The sequence below is a fragment of the Rattus rattus genome, chromosome 7 (assembly GCF_011064425.1).
Source record: "Rattus rattus isolate New Zealand chromosome 7, Rrattus_CSIRO_v1, whole genome shotgun sequence".
Taxonomy (NCBI): domain Eukaryota; kingdom Metazoa; phylum Chordata; class Mammalia; order Rodentia; family Muridae; genus Rattus; species Rattus rattus.
In genome coordinates, this window is record NC_046160.1 from 118,057,779 (window position 1) to 118,078,465 (window position 20,687).

A 20,687-nucleotide genomic window follows, 5' to 3' on the forward strand; every position below is an offset into this window, starting at 1 on the left:
AATTCTGCCAGCATATTCAGGCTGGCACCTGCATGCTCACACCTGGCCTCTTCACCAAGGGTGAGAATGTTGTTCAGAGCGAGTGAGCTACCTGGCTTGCAGGATGTGATGAGCACTGCCCACCTTGATCAAAACTACCTTCTCACCTCTTTGGGGCCATCATAAATTCTCCTTCCCGTATCATTAAGGAAACAAGTGCAAATATTTCCCCTCATTATTCCTTCAGAGGTTGAGCCTTCCTTGGCCTCAAAACAAAGCCTGGAAAGAAAAGAGATGGCGACACCCACATTTCTGAGGTCCCTATTGTGTGCTGGGCTGGTGCATTGTATGCTTTCTCTGCTGTGATGGGAAGCTCTAGGTATTGTTAAGCCCCATTTTTAGTTCACTGCTTGCTTCTATTTGGCCTTCCTGACTGTCCTGACAGCACTCTCATTTTCTTGGTTGGCAGACGGTATTTGCAGAGCTGTGTGCCTTCCCATTCAGGATGCTTGGGTATAAACACACTTGGTGGCCAACAACTAAAAATAATCGCAGTGGCATACGAGTTCTGGAGCGTGGCTGCACACAGCACTTGCCAGTCCTCAGAGCTGAACCCAAAGGGAAACGATCGTCCAGGGAGGCTCTGTGTGGAGATTCTTTTTCCCTTGTGAAAAATGTAATCATCGTAATATTAAAGTAGATTACGGATAGACCTATAATTACTTTGTTAGTATAACTTTCAGATGTAGGCCATGGTTCGTGGAAGGATAGAATTAAATTCTGAAATTTCTGGGAGATTAATGGTTTCCAAAAATATAAGCTGCATGTTCCTGAGGTATTTCATTTCTTTCCCTTACTCTTCACCTAGTCAACACACGCTTAGGCTGATAAGAGCAGGACTGTGTTCTTTACCCACTCACCACCCTGAAGTAGTTGGCATTTTTTAAAATCAGCCCTTCACAACGCCTAGCATTGGTGAGGATGATACACATTGGAAACAACATCCTTGCTTTGAAGGGACAGTGAAGGTCAGCCAGGGCAGACATTTGGGTCAGTTAAATAGATACATACCTAGTGAGTCGCAATTCTAAGGTCATCTTCCTCCAGCTTCTTTTGTTGATAAGCTAGCCTCCAAGCACCAGTAACACTATAGAGTGAGTATCTGCCTAGATACACACCATCCAGGGTACTGACACATGTTGAGCAGTACCCTTAGCCTCTGCCTGCTAGATGCCCAGCAGTACCACAGCTCTAGTTTCCGCAACTCAAAACCATGTTTTACAAAGGTTCACTCACTGCTGTGTCAGTGGGTCTTGAAGACTGTCTAGGCCAGCATTGTCATCCTCGAGTCTTTTTTAGTAATGCACACTACACTATGGGTCCTCCTTGTGCCTACTGAGTGAGAAGCTATGGGAGGGCTTCAGCAATCATGCTGACAGACTCCAGACAATTCTGAGTTAGGCTAAGAAATACTAGCGCTGTGACCTCATAAGCAGGAATTCTTACACATGTGTATGCATAGTTAAAGATCTTGAACTCACTTTGTATATACAGAGCTCAAACTCATTCTGTATATACAGAACTCAAACTCACTTTGTATATACAGAGCTCAAACTCATTCTGTGTGCGTATAGAATTCAACTCAAGCTCACACTATGCACACATAGATCTCAAACTCAAACTCACTCTGTGTACATAGCTAAAGATTTAACTGAAAAAGCAGTTTCCTCGAGTCTGAACGCCTCTGGGAATCAGGTGAGCTGATTCGGTCATCCTGAGCATCTGTGGGACTGAATTTTACAAGATAAGGAAATGGCCAAGTTTCCCAGTTTCTGCATCGCTCTAGACAATGGATATTGAGAAGTATGTGGTGAATTAGGAGAATTCTTTATTTTCCACTGTCCATAGGCCAACTTTACATAGTTTTGTTTTTTTGTTTTTTTTTTTTTTTGTTCACTTTTCTCAGATTTTGAGAACGCTGAACAGAACGTATGTTAACATGAAACAGAAGCCTGTTTGGAATGATTTAAACCCCAAGGCGGTGACAACGGATGAACTCTTTGGTTTCATTCATCATGCTACCCGAGAATGGAAAGATGGCAAGTGTTCTCTCTCTCTCTCTTTTGAAGTGCTGAAGTCTCTCTCTCATTCTCTCTCTCATTCTCTCTCTCATTCTCTCTCTCATTCTCTCTCTCATTCTCTCTCTCATTCTCTCTCTCTCTCTCTCTCTCTCTCTCTCTCTCTCTCTCTCTCTCTCTCCCCCTCTCTCCCTCTCTCCCTCTCTCCCTCTCTCTCAGTATAAGCCATAGTCACAAATTGACAGTGTGTTATCATGATCAAAGTTGGGGCTGATGACAATCAAGCAAGGTTTGAGGAGCGCTTGATTTCATGTGGCAGATTCTTCCTCAGTGCTGTGCATTTTACCCACACCAGTGATGGCAGGGGTCCTTGGAAACCAGGGAGAAATCAATATAAATGCTCCATTTTTAAAGTTCCTGATATGAGACACTGGCTAAATTTAAGTGAGCATTACAGTATGGGGGACACTGACTGTATTCAGGCCTGCATCACAGTTGTTGGGCACAGAAGGCAGTGAATCATGCTTCCTGCCTGGAGACTCTGGAATTGAAAACATTTTAGGCATAAGTTTAGGGGTTTAGAATATTTGAGATACTTGATTTTGGGGTTAGGAATGTCCAGCCAGTGAACCCAATAAGAGTGGTAATATGCTTTGAAGTATGACTTGTCTGGTATTCTCCTCCTGCTTACCTTGGGGCCACTGCTGAGCTGATGGATATGTTTTGCCACCAAGAGTCTGATTTTCATGAAGGATCATGGCAGGGACAAAGTCATCAGCATTATATGGGAAACATGTGAAGACGGCTTAGATTGAGAACCCTTAGAAAACCTGGTGGCTTTCATGGTGTCTGATTTTACTAACCGCTATTCCTTTGTTTTGGGTTTTGTTTTTGATTGTCTGTTTTTTGTTTGTTTGTTTGTTTGTTTGTTTGAGGCACAGTTTCTCTGTGTAACATCCCTGGCTGCCCTGGAACTCCCTTTTTAGACCAGGTTGGCCTCAAACTCACAGAGATCTACCTGCCTCTGTCTCCCGAGCCCCGCCGTGGGTCTCTGAGTTCATAGAGGAATTCTCCATGTGTCCACTGAGAGAGGTTTGCTCAGTGTGTTTTGCTAGAGTTGAAAAAGTCAGCCCCTATGGGATGCCCCCAGAATGCACAGCATTCAGATATGGGAAATCTGCAGACAAGAAAGTGCCTCATGTCACGGCAGCCTGGCATCACTCTCATGGCTGCAAAGAAGATGGACAGCACTTTGTAGCATGGGCTTTCAAAATTTAAACTTTGAATAATGTAATAGGAAAAATAGAGGTGAAATATGGTAGGCAGTCTAAGATAGATACTGCACATATGTATGTGGAAGAGGATAATGTCTTACTGTACCTTTCTAGTCTGTGTTCATTACCATCTATAAACCTCAGAATGGGTCTTCAAAAAAGGCATTTTCCTCTCCTGGGAGGTGGAGCTTGCCTGTTAGTAAGTTGTAGAGCTAACAGGATCTGGAGCCCACCTAAGAGAGGTCAGAAAGGGGGCATCGTGTGCCACTTGTGAGAAAGAGGTAACAACTTCCTTTTTTTTTCTTTTTTTAATTTACATTTCAAATGTTATCCCCTTTCCCAGTTTCCCAGTCCATAAACCCCTTATCCCATCCCCCTACCCCTTTCTTCTATGAAGGTGTTCCCCCTCCCATCCACTCTGCCTCCCTGTCCTGACATTCCCCTATACTGGAAGGTCCAGCATTGTCAGGAGCAAGGGTTTCTCCTCCCATTAGTGCCCAACAAGGCCATCCTCTGCTACATATGCAGCTGAAGCCATGGGTCTGTCCATGTGAACTCTTTGGATGGTGGTTTCGTCCCTGGGAGCTCTGGTTGATTGGCATTGTTCTTATGGGGTTGCAAACCCCTTCAGCTCCTTCAATCCTTTCTCTAATTCCTCCAACGGGGGTCCTGTTCTCAGTTCAATGGTTGGCTGTGAGCATCCGCCTCTTTATTTGTCATGCTCTAAGGGACTTCGAAGGAAAACATGTTTTAGAGACAAACAACCCTCGAATGCATTTGCATCGTCTGCTCCCACTTTGCAGGTCTCCTCTCGTCCATTCTGAGAGAGCAGGCAAATCTCACACATGATGGGCCAACCTGGATAGTCCTGGATGGTGATATTGACCCCCTGTGGATCGAGTCCTTGAACACGGTCATGGATGATAACAAGGTGAATGATACTGTAGTGTGCCTCTCTTTAGTTCAACATCCGGGGTTGAGAGCGCTGTTCACCTGCTGATGTCTGTAATCTCCCATGATCCTCAATGCACTATTTCTTATGTAGTCATTCTTTTTGATGAATGATATTTTCCTCAGAGTTCATAGCTTAAAATTTGGGGGGAATATGTCTACCTCACCTCTAAATTGAATTCATAAAAGTTAGGTACATAGATAAGAATTTGGTTTATCTGTCTTATTGTTTTCTAAGAGGCAGGCATTAAATTCTTATATCTTTCATGGTCGGATTAAATATTGATACTGAGAAAACAAAAGAATTAGTTTGTGCCGTATGATCACTGATGAAACCAGGCAATGCAAATTAAGTTGTCTTATGGCTACAGATTGTGTTTAAATGTTTTCCCAAACATGTTCTGTGGTTGTCCTGGGAACAGCAGACAAGAGGCCCTATGTGATACCAAAAAGGGAATCCGAGGCCTGTTGTTGGGGCAGAGAGAGAGAGATCAGGAACCAACACTACTCCCAGGTAGCATCAGTGGCCACTGATTTCTGTTTATCAGAAAACAGAGGTTGAAGCCTATGTGCCTATATGAGAGACAACAGGACACTTGGGAACTACAGTGTTGCACATTCTCAGTTGTGGAATTGAGCTTTTACAAGAGTCCACTTACATTTGGGTTAGTAACAGTTCCTATGGCTACTGGAGGCTGGGCCATCATGAGCCTGTAACGCAATTTTATTCCTTAAGGATTCGGCCAGAGTGCCTCCACGTGGGCCCAGATGTGAATTCAGGTGAGTCCACCTGTGGCTGTCCTATTAGGGGTGTCACTAGCTGTGATGGTCTGTTGGCCGCTGTTCTAGCTCCTGGTGGTAGTTCTCCTTTGGTAACCACCAACCACATGCCGCTCATTGTAGGTGCTGACCCTCGCCAGCAATGAACGAGTGGCCCTCACACCCTCCATGAGGCTTCTGTTTGAGACCCACCACCTACAGACAGCCACACCAGCCACGGTCTCCAGAGCTGGCATTTTGTATGTGAACCCGCAGGACCTGGGCTGGAACCCGTAAGCATTTCTTCTCTTCTTATGTGTTTTTGTCATGAAGATGCGTGTGGCATAAACGTTGCTATACCGCCATCGGTGAGGACAAAGCTGGGTGGCAGAGTGTGTGTTGACTCTGCTGTTCCACCCCCACTATCCACCTGCAGCGCTTGACGAAAGCTCTGTGCGGGAGCAGAAGTAATCCCCATTCTGCCCTCACCTAAGTTCTTGGCTGCCTTCTTCCTGATTCTGGCCCGTGGGCTTGAGCACTTTAAGTAGCTTATAGAAATAGAGGGTGTATTTACTCTTCTCCACTGTCTGACTTCCCTTATTGTCTTCAAGGTCAGGTTACACACATGGTTGGGCTTATCCATTCGTCTCTTGATGGACATGTAGGCTGCCCCCGCCTTTCAGCTGTTGTGAAATGATGCTCTGAATAAGGCATACAGACACAAATTACTCCTCTGGGACCAGTCTCAGCCCCTTGGAGATAGCCCCAAGATTTCTGGATCAGAGGCTAATGCAGCTTTTGATCCTTAAGGACTGGATACCATGTTTAACTAGAGTGGCTGTGCCACATTACCTTCCTCCCAGTACCACACAAGAGGATGCTGGGATCCTCTAGGGCATTCTGTACCCTTAGTTTTCCTCACTGCTTGTTTTTCTAGGATCCTCACTGAGAGGTATGCGGTGGTAACTCTCTGAGGCAGTGTTTCTCTGGTGTCTGTACCATAGTGTGTATCTTCATGTGGGTGCTGTTTGTAGGCCTATAGGGAAAGGTCTATACAACTCCTGTGTTCATTCCTTTAATCAGTTGTTCTTACGTTTTATTTATTTCTTTTAATCTCAGTTAAAAGGATTTGAAGAAGGTGTTACCAATGTAATACTCCTTACATTAACTCAGAGATAATTAAATTAGAACCCAGGTATCTAAGTAAATTTTACTTATGTATTACCTTGATCACATGCTTTGAAAATAATTGACACTCAGTAGGTATGTGTTGAATCAGTGGACAGGTAATGCCTTATTTGAAGCTCTTAGACAAATCATGAGCGCTTGCACGTCTGTGTATGAAATATGTACATGTATTTGGACAACAGAAATGCCTCGTTCAGAGCACGGGCTTCACATCTCAGTTGCTGAGTAGTTCCATGCCCCACAGTGATCTCACTGCACAGTAGGAACGTCCGAGCTGAGCAGGTAACCACCTGCTCCTGCCCTCCATTGACACGTCTACCCAGCTTCTTCATATGGTGTCTCTGCACCAGATGCTGTCCCATGTGACCACATAGCTGGGCTCCCTGCCCTCTGGCTTCTGGTTCCTTTGGCTCATGAAGAACCTTGTCAGGAAGTGAGAGGGAGAGATGAGAGCAAGCGCAGGCTACTTCTTTCCTGATCCTTCCCTGACTCAGTCATGTCATGATGGCTGTGGACCTCAACTCGGGCAGTAGGTCTTCTGTGGTTCTCCTGGACCTGCCTTTCTCTAGGTCCTGCTAGCCATCCATCTCCCAGCATCCCTTGCTTTTACCCTGTGCTAGGAAGTGTCCCTGACTGTAGCAAATCCCTGAGACTTTCTGTGTTTATAAAGAGAGAAAGCTGGCGTGGTCTCGAGTCTCTCATTGGCCGGGCCCTTTATTTAGGGACCTGTGATGAAGCAATGCATTGTGGTAGAAGAGAGCTGTTCTCTTGTGAAACAAAATATCAGAGAAAGAACAGAAGAGACCCGGGCCTCCACAGTCAGTTTTAAAGGCACACCCATAGTCACTTCACACTTCTGCACCTCATATTTGACAGATGCCACCACCTGAAATTAGTCTTTAACAACAGAGCCTTTGGTATTTCTCTAAACCTATACCTCATCACTCTGGGCTTTCTTTCTGCCATGCTGTGGCTTTTGTGGGAGGTCCTTCCAATCATCTTCCCCATGTCCCTGACTGTACTTTGAGAATGACCTCTGCCCCCTCCCAGATGCTGCCTGTTGCTCTTCCCTTGTCTGATGCTCACAGGAGAGAACCCAGGGCAGGTCTGTGTGTTTTAATAAAGTTTCATTGCATTCGTCTGAGGGAGAGTTTTCAGCCTCTACAGAGCAAAGCTGCCCTTGGGCTAGCATCTTTCTCTACATAGGATTCTGTTCCTGGGGCATTTCTGTTGGTTAGGACTGGCCATCAACTCCCTCACGCCCAGAGCAGGGTCTCCATTGTGCAGCAGGCAACAGTCCCTTCCTTGTGGGATCCCACTCACCTGTCTGTCCCACTGTGTTCTGATGGCTCCCAGGCCCTTTTGTCCTTCAATCTCAGTCATATTCGAAGGTAGTTAGTCCCTTCCAATAGCTCAGAATGACTGACTACTTAAAGAAGGACTTTTATTCAAAGTCCCAGGTAGCTTCAACAGCCACCCAGTTTGTATAAAGTTACACTGCCTACTCTTCCCAGTTAAGCTTCAGTGTGTGCAAGTTTATGTCAGAAATAAATCTATCACTTCTAATTTTCATGTGAATGATCAAAGCCTCAGCCGAGACATTGCCAGAATAAGGGGGTCTTCTCTATGGGGATTTTAATTTTTTGCTTGCTGCTGCCAGAGTCTTTCAGGATTCAGGTATTCCCTTGCACTTTGTAATCATTAGATAGCTCTTTGCCTATTTTAATACCATAATATGATAGGTTTATATGCATCATTTATTCAACACTCACTTACATTTTGAGATCAATATGTTTAGAAACCTCATTTTCTGAAGCAGTATTTCTTTCAAAGGTGTCCGTTTTCTGCAGCTGTTTGTTTCCAAGTGTTCAAAACTACAGAATTGGACTACATTCACAAAACCCTGTTCTTAAAGATTTAGCCTATCATGTTTCCACCTTGCCTCAGTCTCTAGCTGATGTGCACACACATGCACACATACACAGAGGCCTGTTTTCTTCTGTCAGGTTTTGCAGAAATCCTTGAATGTAAGTTGAAGACATTAAAACATTTCGTCTGTAAGTACCTAAGCATTTGTGCTCTAAGAACTAAAAGAGCACTCTCCTCTATAAATTCTCTCTTCTATACAACAATAAGAACTAGAGTACTCTCTTCTATATAATTCATATACCTACAAAATCTCTCTTGAAATTGCAAGCATTTTTTAAAAACCGTGCTAGTTACAAATTTCATTTGCACATTTAAAAGAAGCTGACCATCAGAACACAATTGTATTTATTTAGCTCTGTAGCCCCCATTAGGCTAGACATTCAGCCAACTTGTTCATTCATGACATCTAAAATTTTGGTGAGAAAAATCTCAAACTCTTCAGAGGATGCCCCATTGGTGGTTTGTGAGTAATTTCCTCATCTGGTCATTCTTTCTACATAGTTTTCTCTTAAGAACTTTTTTCTTGTGTCTACTTTCCTTCCTACCTCCCTCTGCTTACTCTTCCCTACGTTCCTTGTCATTTTCTATCCTTCGAGTCATGGCTTCCTGTAGTTCAGTGGGTTTATCAAGATTTATTTGTTTTCTCAGATTGTCATGGATGTTGCTAGAGGAACACCTTCCTTTAGTTCACATCTTCTGTGTTTTTACTTACCTTTTTGAGTATTTGGGCACTTGGAGGTCTAGTTTGTTTCAGAATTTCTTTATTTGGAATATAAATCAGCCATTTGTCCAAGCAGCCAGAGGATCAGTATAAGCAGTTGTGTTTAGAATCTGGGCTTGGTTCCCTATGTTTGTTGCCTCTGAGAGATCATTGTTTACAATTATATGTCCCATGGTAATGGTCCTCTCTTACTATCCATCTTAAAGTCTTTTGTAAGATTGGAAGACTTGCAAACAGATACACACATTTCTTATGGTTTTTCCACATCCACACATAATAGTCAGGATCTCTAAATTTTCTGTTAATGTCAATTTTTTTTGCAAACTATAAAGACTTAACAATAATTTCTACATGAAAATTTCAGCTGTCCATAGTTGTTGATAGAAACTTTTAGTCCCGTTGCTGTGTGATGACACTGAGGTAAGAGGCTATCTTTCTGGCAGATACCCCACTGACTACTTGGCCTGTTTTGGTCAAACTTGCTTCTCTCTGGAGTAGCTGCTGTTCAGGAGACAATGGGGCCACAACCTTACTTGCCAGTGGGCCTTGTCAGCTTCCAAAGGAAATTCTAGCTGCTACTAGTGCAATCCAACAAACTTTGGATTTCACCTGCACCCTAAATGCAAAGCCCACTTTGGAGTTCTTTCAGGACCTGCTGCTTCTAGTGATCTTTGCAGGGGCCTCCTGTTTCCCAAGTCATGTAAAAAACACTGTGTAGGGAAGTCGAGTGTGGGCTGCTCGGTAGAGCAGTACCCTACATGACAATTCTTGTACCAACTGAAGAAATTGAGGAGATGCACAGAGAAACAGAGGCAGGATCTGAACCCAGGATTCCAATGCCGCCAACTCTGTGATGGGTAGCAAGTTATTAAATGCTGACCTCAGTTCTTCATGCACACATATTTGTTTAATGCCCACAAGCACAAAAACTCCATTTACAATACTCATGATGTTAGTCAAAGGCCAGGAAGCAACCATCTCCATTTAAAGCTAGAAAACCAATGCAGAGTTAAGTCACCTTCCCAAGGTGACCTGGTTAAAAAAGTAAGGGAACTGAGATGCAGATCCAGGGTAGTCCAGGCTAAGACTTCTGTCTCCCTGAGCACAACTCCTCCTACCACAAGTTCTGAATACAGTGATTCCCTCCTGGGCCTGGCAAGATGGTTCTCAGGTAAATGGTGCTTGCTGCCAAGTCTCACAACCTGAGTTTGATCTCTGGGTCCCACATGAGAGTAATGTGTGCAAACTGTGTTTTGACTGATACATTTGAACCATGGTATATAGGTATCTCCCAGCCCTTAAATACCTGAATAAAAATAGCAGAAATTCCACTCTGCCTCTGCTGCCACAGAATCAGTTGCTGGATTCAGATGTGGCCTTAGTGCCTTTGTTTGCAGCCACCGTTGCCATCACCTCCTAGTAGTACTCTGCCATACAGCTCTCACACGAGGGGGCTCCTACTGAAAATCTGGTAGTTGTCATCCCCTAAACCAAACCACAGTATAATGATGGTGGCTCTTCCATGAAGTCCATGGGAAGGCTTTGAGAAAGCATGCGTCTCACCTTTATTTATATCATATTCAAAACACAGAATCTGATTTGCCTTTACTGGCTGTAACCAGTCTGTGGCAGCACTGTTCATGTGCAGGCTGCTAAATGTCTTTATTACCACGGCTCCCCACTCAAGTACAACTTTCCGAGTGATTCTTTTTCATTTAGCATCTCTTAGTTGCACCCCAGAGGCCACTAAGGATGCCATCGCTGAGCCGGTAAGCAGTTTACTGAAACGACGGTTTAATGTATCAAAATAAACGTGTTATAAGCTCGAGGCAGCTATATCTGTATATCATAGGAATGTCGATATATCAAGGCATGGCATACCACTTCTAGTCCTTGACTGTGAACACATTATCCCTCTCAGGCTGGGGTCAGAGGGTCCAGTAGAAAAGCAGGGTGAAGTGGCCCCTGTGGAATGTTCAGCTCGTTATTTATAACTGATTTCTCATTACCAAATAATTGATGCCAAGATTAATCAAGAAAAGCACCAAGCTGTTTTCATAAATAAAGCCTCCGCCATGAACAGAGTCTGCTCATTTGGGAAATGACATAGTGCACTTCCCTCTAAATGCGAAGTAATGGCCTACTTAGGCACGATTATGTTTGCCTTCTAAGAGCTATTAGGAGTTTCTTTTACATTCTTTTCATTAAAGTGAAAATGGGCATTAAAACAAGCCTTTAAAGGGCCATTTAAAAGTATTTTCCATTTGAGAAATCGAGTGAACCACTCAACGTGTCCGTGGAGTGCTGCACCAAGCTGTGTGGAAGGGGGAGCTTCGAACCCAGTGGCATCCTGCTTTTCAGGGCCCTTGTGCTGTAAAAGCTTTTCCGTGTTCCTTTTCAGGTATGTGGCCAGCTGGATAGACAGAAGGCGGCATCAATCAGAAAAGGCCAATTTAACTATTCTTTTTGATAAATACATTCCCGTGTGCTTGGAGAAGCTAAGAACTAGCTTGAAAGCCATCACTTCTGTTCCAGAGAGCAGCCTGGTGCAGGTGTGTGTTCACCCCCAACGATCGATTTTTCTATGCCTGGGAAAGCCAGAATAGCATACATTTTGCTTGCTTAAGGAGATGGGGAAAGGTGCTGGTAGGATTGCTCCAGGTATGCTCCTGGCATAAAACCTAGTGATTTAAGTTCCATCCCTGGGGCCCATATGGTAGAAAGAGAGAACCAACTTCTACAAACTATCCTCTGACCAAGACACCCTGTATCTACACAGAACCTGGGTCATAACCTTCAACAGCCTGACCCTAGTGATCCTGTTTGTCTGTCTGTCTGTCTCTTCTCTCTCTCTCTCTCTCTCTCTCTCTCTCTCTCTCTCTCTCTCACACACACACACACACACACACACACACACACACACACAAAGTACACTCCTTCTCTCCATATATATACATATATACATATACACAAACATACACACATACACACATTCAAGCACTCTCTCCTCTCTCTATATATATACATATATATCTATACACACACATCTCTCTCCATATATACATATATATACACACAAGCACAAACACCCCCTCTTTATATATATACATATATAATGTATATATATAAATATATAGTAATATGTGTTTATATGTATATATATACATACATACACATACACACACATATTACAATCATCTGGAAGATAAGCACTTGAAACATCTCAAATTCAAACAAAAACACCTGCCTAGAGAAGATGTCCACCTGTTTTTTGAAGCTCCGTGTGTTTTTGAATCAGATAAGTAGATGTAAGTACAGGTGCTCGATCAGTAAAAATAAAGCATCCAATTGTCAGCACGCACTCCTGAACCCCCACCTGTCACGTGTGAGTGAAGACTCTGTGACGGTCCAGGGGTAACATCCTTGTGACCCTCGTTGTGAGACGGCTACTACCAGTAAAAGACACAGAGGACTTATTATGGAAGTGATTCACAACACAGAAGTGAAGGTCGTGGTAGTGATATAGCATGAATCCTCAAACTTCACTAAGTATTTACTGTGGAAATGTTTCCCTGCTTCCAGAAACAAATTAGTTTCTCTGAACTTTGTTGCCATCAAGTTACTATGTTACCAAGTTTGTTTGAAGCTGAATTACAATAGTCCCTAGCATATAGTAAGAAAGGAAAGTTCAGGTTTCTGGATAATTAACACACCAATTAAGTAAACGATAGTATTCAACAGTAATTATCCGAGGTATAATTTATTTCTGAAAGCAGGTCTGAATTTATTCATAATGAATTAATTAGGTGGTTAGCCTAATTAGACTTCCTTGGGTATAACGCTTGTGAAAAGCAGATCCCGTTCTCAAGTTGACTTGTGTGTTTTTGTGATTCTCTGTGGTGTGAACTCTGCCATTCAGGAGTAGTGTGAAAACAGAGAGAAAGGGAGAATGAACAGCGTGGCCTCTGCTCTCCCCCTCTTCATTCCGTAGTGTTCAGAAAAGGCATTTAATTCTTAGCTCTTTTAAAGCTACTGTTCCTGACCAGTGTTTCCCGCAGTTTCTTAGCAGGACAGAAATTTAAGGCAAAATGAGCAGACAGGAGAACAGCTTACAATGATGTTCACACACAGTCAACACTGTATCTCCCAGCATGTGGGGTTGCCTTAAGTTTGAGGAAGTGTGTTAACTCTTGGAGCTAACGTATAATTTTATTAGTTCCTTACATGGTACTCCGAAGTGTTTTCAATGTCTGTGGAGCGAAGATGAATCCTAAGACCTATTGAGTGGTTACTGATGGCACCCTACCACAGCCCATCAGTCCTTTTGCATTGGTTTTAACCATTCCTTTAGAATCATGGTTTCTCCTTTTTCTTGGTAAGAAATTGATCAGTTTTATTAGTATAGAAACAGAGTTTTAAATGGAACAAGTGTTTTAATATTTGAGTGAAAGACACTTGCCCCTCTTTCCTGAATGGGAGAGAATGGTGCATACATGCTGGTGGTGGGGATAAAGTTGCATTTCTGCTGTCTCAGCCTGGAGCAAGAGGGTCTTAAAACTGTTAGAGCCCATGATGATACCAATTACTGAGGACTGTTTTGTGCTCTAGGGAACTAGTCCAAAAGAGGGATTATTACTGTTAGGAAAAGGGAAAGGAGGGGGCGGGGGGAGAGAGAGAGAGAGAGAGAGAGAGAGAGAGAGAGAGAGAGAGAGTGAGTCTGGTTTACCTAATGATTGCTATTTGAGTAATTTAAAATGTTTTTCCAATCTTTTATTACTTCAAAGATTGATTGAAGTGACTTTTTTGTATACCTAAATTTAGCAAATCACCGAGTTTTGAAAAATTGCATAATCTCTTATGAATAAGGTTGAATTTGTAAGAAAATTGTTTGACCCTTTGGTATTTAAAACCAAACCAAACTAAATAAATTTCCCTGAATGAACAGTGTTTTCTTTTTCTTTAGACAATTTGTACTCTTTTGGAGTGTTTGCTGACTCCAGAGAACATACCTTCTGACAGTCCTAAAGAGACCTATGAGGTCTATTTTGTCTTCGCTTGTGTCTGGACATTTGGAGGCACCCTACTACGAGATCAGGTATGCTGAAAATGAGTGTCCAGTGATGGTTTTGCTTGTGGGGAGGCTGAATTTTAAATCATGGCTTGACTTCTAGTTGTCACCTCTTGCCTGCCCTTCTTCTGAACTTGGGAATTCAGCACAGTGTCCCATACAGAGTGGCAGTTCTTGTCACCCTTCTGCCCCATAGAGAGTAACAATTCTTGTCACCCTTTGGCTCTCAGGTCCATTTCCACCAGAGTCACCTCTTGGTACCATCTCATGGGCCACTCAAACTCTGTTCCTGAGCAACACTTCTTCCCCTGACCATAGCCAAGTTTACTGTTCCTCTGTGTTGCCCACTCCCTCACAGTGACAGATTCCTCCCTGTTTAAGACCTGGGAATGTCCTTCCTTTTCTACATACCATGACCTCACATGCCGTCAGTGTGACCATCAAGGCAGCTGAGGAGTCTGTCCTCTCTAAGACATCCCTACAACCTTAGATTGGGGTCTGCAATATATTTCTCATAGTACTGGAAGAGTACAAGCTTAGGGTGACAGTGCATCTGGGCTCTCATGAAACCTCTTCCTCTGTTACACATGACACCGCCCGTATCCTTACACAGCAGAGAGAGCCTCTTGCTTCAGTGTTCCTCTCCTCATGGGGACTCTTCCTGAGGCCCTGCCATGACTTCTCTTAATGCCGTTGCAGTAGTTGTTATGATTTCCACAAGTGATCTGATAAAATGCAGAGAAGATGGCTATGGAACAAGATTCTGATAGCATCTAGTATCTTTCAAATAGCCCTTCCTCCAGTCATTCCCACTTGTAATCAGCTGGGACTATATTTCCAGGGTTACTATCTATGAGCCATAGTCAATGCTGGGGGGCCATTGTTTCCCATGGTCTTTCTGCTTCAGGTAAATCTGTCCCCTGGCACAACAGTCTAGCATAGCCTTAAGGGTTTCTGATGTCTTACAGAAAACACTCGGAACACATCTTGTACAAGTACACACCTCACCCCACATACCCTATACACTTAGAGTAATCAAGTGCCAGAGGCACGTGGGTCTCACTTCCAGTATCTACTAAGTGTAGATCTTTCTAGTGTCATCTCTGTCACATTGCTTCAAGGTATCCTCTGTGTGTAGAGAAAGCCAAACTTTGTTCCTTGGAGAGTCAAAGTACTTGTCTCCAGGTCTTCTAGTAGCAGAAGCATGGTTCTTACCCACGAGTGCCATTCTTCAAAGAATATACCTCCCAAGTACCTCAGCATTTCTTTGGCCATGGTAGTCCGGTTAACTCTTCCAGTTAAAACTGCATGCCTTTGGCTAGCCTTCTAGCTTTCCCAAGTCTCCCAGGCATAAGTTGGAGATCCCCCTCAGAAGGCATACATCTGAGAGTGACCCACAAATTTCTCATTGGTGATGGAACCTCTGGGCCAACTCTGTTTCTTGGCACCAAGTTAACAGAATACACATCTATAAATAAGCTGAGTCTCACAGGTCATTTTTCTACCACTGTCACCTGCCAGATGGATGTCCTTCGATGATCTCCAAGTGCTGGTGCTGCCCTGAGTTTCAAGGGCCAAGTCTGACTTATATTCCTCTGTGAGTCCCGCCCCTGAGTTACTGAGGGCACATGTCCCATTTGCTTCCTTACCCGTTCCACAATAACCACTTTATTATAGCACATTGGACAGTCAGGGATGTATCATAAAATAATTTTTTATAATGGAATATTTAAGCAAGGCAAAATTTGAAGTGAAGGAGAAGCTGCGTGTATTTTGTTCAAGAGAATAGAGCCAGGTAAGTCATAGTCTGAATTATTTAAAGTCACATTGGCTTGGCTTCAGACCAAGGTTTGTAGGCAGATAAAATAACCCATGCTGCTTCTGTGAAAATAATTTGAATGAGGGTAAACACCTTAGCATGTTGATGCTGGCAGCAGGAGAGGAGGAGAGGAGGGACTCAGAGTACCCATCCCACCCAGTGATATTCATAGCCTCCGTTGGCCTGACTATTCATGAGTATGAACAGCCCAGTACTAAAACACACCATAGTCAAAGGACATAGGGACATCAGATCAAGAACTGGAAAAATGGGAGGTAAGGGACTGGAGAGATAGCTCAGTGGTTGAGAGCACTGGCTGCTTTTCCAGAAGACCCTGGTTCAATTCCCAGCATTCACATGGGTGGTCACACTGACTGTTACAGGGGATCTGACACCCTCACACAGACATATATACAGACAAAACACCAATGCATACAAAGTAAGAATGGATACAGCTTTAAGGAGCAAACAAAAAACAGGAGTTGAAGTCTTAGATGAGTACGTGATCGCCAAAAAGCAATGAATATCCAGTGTTTTCAGATTTCACTGAAATTCACTAGGTCAGATCACTCCCACGGATAGAGGAGTCCCTGCCACAGGCCACTGAATATATGAGTTGCTGGCCCAGCTTTCCAAGGTTACAGGAATTGATGGACTGGCCATGTGAGGACAAAGATCTCATTTTATCAAACCATTGAGGACATTGGGGTCTTTGGGCCAGGCCACTGCTGACATAGAAATTGCTGAACCAGACTGTCTAAGTCACTGCACAGGTACTGTGCCCCTTTCTCCATGTCCTACATCCTAATCAAGCAGCTGAGAACTTAACAACACCCCATCATAGAAACTTCCCTGGGGGAACGGAACTCATCTGTATGAGGTTGTCAGCCAGACTCTCGGCTCTCCTGCTGGAAACCAAGTCTAGACCCTCCCCCATCCCTTTTTCCTGAGTACGTCCAGGTCTAGAATGCCACGGGGGGGCCAAGTTTTAAGAAGGTTTTTAATATTGAGACAGACTTGCCAGTATGTTACTTATCAAAACGAAGACCTTTTTTTTTTAAGTAGTGTTTTTCATTACTATCATTTTATAAAAGAAAAGATGTTAAACAACAAAAGGAACCATAAGCTGAGAACTCAGAAGGAAAGGCAGAGCTTCTATCACATAATTTACCTTGAAAAAAAAAAATGCGTTTTTTTTTTCTCTCCTGCCCCTATCAGTTGATGCTGACGAGGTGGAAATGGACCGCCATGCTGATCTCCACTGCCAGGTGGTACAAGTGACTCATCATTAGATTTAAATAATGAGGAGTGATGTGTAAGGGTTTCTCAATCTCACCTTGCCTTTTAAGTCTGCTTTCTATCCCCCGAGGCGATCTGTCGCTCTGTCCTATCTGCACTGTGGTGTCTCTGTTTACAGATCTAGTGATTCACTTAACTTGATAAGTTCAGGTCTAGGAGTTTGGCCCAGTACCATGCAGACAGCGCACAGAAGGAGCTGTGTAGCCTTCTCAATCTATGCTAACGGGTTCTCCCATTCTTCTTCATAGCTTTCTGATTACCAAGCCGACTTCAGTAGATGGTGGCATAAGGAAATGAAAGCAGTGAAGTTTCCATCCCAGGGAACCATCTTTGATTATTATCTGGACCACAAAACTAAAAAGTTTTTGCCTTGGACTGACAAGGTCCCCCAGTTCACCATGGATGCAGATGCGCCCCTGAAGGTAGGTATGAGGAGTAGCAGGAGCCCAGCTCCAGAGTGCCTTTGAGGCTTTGAGGAAAAACAGCCCAGTTCTTCTTTCTTGCCAGAGGCATGGATCTTTGTGGTCTATGCCCTGGGAATGACACTTTTTCCTGGGAGAGAAGAGTCAGCTGTAGGGATGGGGATGCTCAGAGAGGAGGCTGATATTTCTACAAACATTTTGCCTCTTAGTTCAGTATAATCCCATGGGAACCACTTTCTTATAATTTCCAAGAAACCATACAAGCTTTGCAAAACCAGAGCAGAGTTTAACTTAATGATATAATTCTCATTTCCTTGCATATGTGTGTGTGTGTCTGTCTGTCTGGTTTCAAATGCTTCCTCCACTTATATTAGCTTGCAAAACTTTCCACCACAAAGTAAGGGGTACTGAGTAGTCTAAACAATAGAAATTTATTTTCTCACAGTTCCGAAGGCTCCATGCCAAACGGACAGGGATGCTGATCTGAACCTCTGGTCCCCTTGGGGTAGTATCATTGAATCCTGGTGTGACAACCCCTACTATATCCTCAGACAGCAATCCTATCCTTGAGATTTGGGTAGTGCCATCCTGGTCCACTGAAACCAGAGGAATCTTACCCTCTTCAACTGAGTTAATACCCTTTGGGTCTATGGTGGCAGTGGCAGTGGCAGCAGCAACAATATTGATCCATTATTGATATTTTATAGTCTCAGAAGTCCCCAGACCTTTAGTCATGCTATTCTATAGCAATCTCCTTTAAGCCGAGAGGCCAGAGGGTTCCAGTCCCCGTCTAGAGCTTGTTGTCTGCAAACTAATGATGCCTACCAGGCCCCGCCTCTCAAGTGGTCTATCCCCACTTTCCAACACTACCTCACAGGACCAAGACTTTACTCCAAGAACATCTGGGGCTCACACATTACAATGACAGCACATGGCAACTTGAAGTCAGTGGAGGCTGGCAGGAAGGGAGAGTCAGGCTGAATGTGAGGTGTTAGGAGGCTCCCAACCATTTCTGCTGCGTGCACTTCAGTCTCTCGTCTTGTCCAGCCTACCTTAAACTTAGCTGCTCAGCAGTATTTCCTGCTGGCTGAAAACTGACAAGCCACCAAACAATCCTGGAAACAAAAACTGCTATGAAAGCTCGGTGCAGCTTATCAATCATATTCAAAAGAGGACAAGAAAAATCAATTTTACTCAACAGATCTTTATTGAACCGAAAAATCAATTTTCTTCCTGGGAAGTTTTGCACTTACTTTACAAACAATGGTACCAAGTGTGACTGTCTATGAGCAGCCTCTTTTTATGTTGGAGCAGGACCATGAGAAATTAGAAATGATATCATAGTTTGAGATCCTTTCTGAATAAGTTACATCTAGGAACTAATTTATTCTTGTGTGTGTGTGTGTGTGTGTATGTTTGTGTGTGTATGTGTGTATGTGTATGTACATGTGTGTATGTATGGGTGTAGGTGTGTGTATGTGTATGTATGTGTGTGTATGTAGGTGTGTGTGTGTATGTGTGGGTGTGTGTATGTGTGTGTATGAAGGTGTGTGTGTGGATGTGTGGATGTATGTATGTGTGGGTGTATGTATATGTGTGTGTATGTTTGTGTGTGTATGTGTGTATGTGTATGTACATGTGTGGATGTATGTGTGTATGTATGGGTGTATGTGTGTGTATGTGTATGTATGTATGTATGTGTGTGTGTGTATGTGTGGGTGTGTGTATGTGTGTGTATGTAGGTGTGTGTGTATGTGTGGGTATATGTATGTGTGGGTGTGTGTGTATGTGTGTATGTGTGTGTGTTCATGTTGTGTGAATGTGTGGTGTGGGTATGTATGCCTATAAATGACTATACTTGCACATGGGCATGAAAATATTCAGAAATTGACACAGTATCTGCCTCAATCACTTTTCCGCCTAATTTTGTTTTTAACTTGTCATGGAAACTATAGCTCACTATTGGTCAAACGACAGGAAAGCCCCAGGGCTCTCCTGTATTTGATTTCCCAGTGCCTAAACTTTTTATGTGGGTTCTAGTGCCCCAAACCCAGATCTTCATGCTTATATGACCCACATTTAGCCAGCAAAGGCCATCTCCCTAGCTGCAGTTAACTAACATTCTTTACAGCAACGTGGTCATTAGGCCCCATTTAGTATGTAGAGAAACAGAAAAACAGCTGGGAAATGTTTCCACAGTGATTTTGCTCGTGAATATTAAATGGCCGATGACCCTCATTCCTCTGGGATTGAAGACATTTCCCACATGTTAAAGTGTTAACTTTTTAAGCTGGGAGAGTCGGTCAGCTGATACAAGCACAGCGGCTTGTCAGTGTGATGTGCATGTCTACTCTTAGAAGAGCTGTTTGTGTTAGTTTATTCTGCGCTCGGGCTCCACAGTGTGGATTCGAATGGAGCATCTGCATTCAGTTGCCAGCTGTGACACTTCCCAAGTGTTCCTCCTCTGAGGAGGAAACAGCCACAGAAGCATCTCACGGGTTTGCCGTGGATGTCCGGGTTGTATGGCATGCGTATGTGGTTAATGGAGGCCACCCGGCTCTGTAAGCATTCACTCTTGGTATTCATAATGTGAAGAAAAGAGCTGACAGCCAAAGAAAAATCTGGCGATGGAAACTGTGACTGAGAAAGGAAGGCAGTATCTTATATGTTTAGAAGTCTAGTGTTATTTAATGGCACAGAACACAATATGGTCTTCAGAGGGTGCTGGGTGTCACTGTCGAAAAGGAAGTTGGAGAAAAAATGGTTATACCAAGACCATGGCCTGGAATGACCCACAGAATATTCCACTTGTATCAGTATGTACTAACTCAAGTAAGGAGGAACTGTATCTGTTATGATCATGTATGGGTTTTTAATGTCAAAAATCAACCCCGTAAATAGTGGGGTGTGTGTGTGTGTGTGTGTGTGTGTGTGTGTGCGTGCGTGTGTGCGCGCACGCGCGCATGCAACCTTTTGGAATCAGCTCTCTCTGCTTTTGACTTCTGAAGACTGACCTCAGGTTGCCAGGCTGACACAGTAGATGCTTTTTTTCTGCTGAGCTATTTTGCCAGCAGCTCTCTGAACCTAATTTTCTAGTCATTTTATTTTATTCTTGTAGATAATTTTCAAATACCTATGGAACACAATGGTACAGGAATAAATAAATATTGATAAACTGCCAAATTTCAGAGTATAAGAAT

The 20,687-nt window shown here is 43.4% G+C and overlaps 1 protein-coding gene across 1 annotated transcript in view; it reads left to right on the forward strand.

Moving 5' to 3' along the window:
* Dnah11 (dynein axonemal heavy chain 11) overlaps positions 1-20,687 on the forward strand; it is a 298,504-nt gene that overhangs the window by 131,000 nt on the left and 146,817 nt on the right. Inside the window, exons 40-45 of the mRNA XM_032908348.1 lie at positions 1,946-2,078; positions 4,135-4,262; positions 5,186-5,334; positions 11,281-11,431; positions 13,843-13,974; positions 17,314-17,487. Of these exons, the coding sequence (XP_032764239.1) occupies positions 1,946-2,078; positions 4,135-4,262; positions 5,186-5,334; positions 11,281-11,431; positions 13,843-13,974; positions 17,314-17,487 (867 nt within the window). The remainder of the gene's footprint in view (positions 1-1,945; positions 2,079-4,134; positions 4,263-5,185; positions 5,335-11,280; positions 11,432-13,842; positions 13,975-17,313; positions 17,488-20,687) is intronic.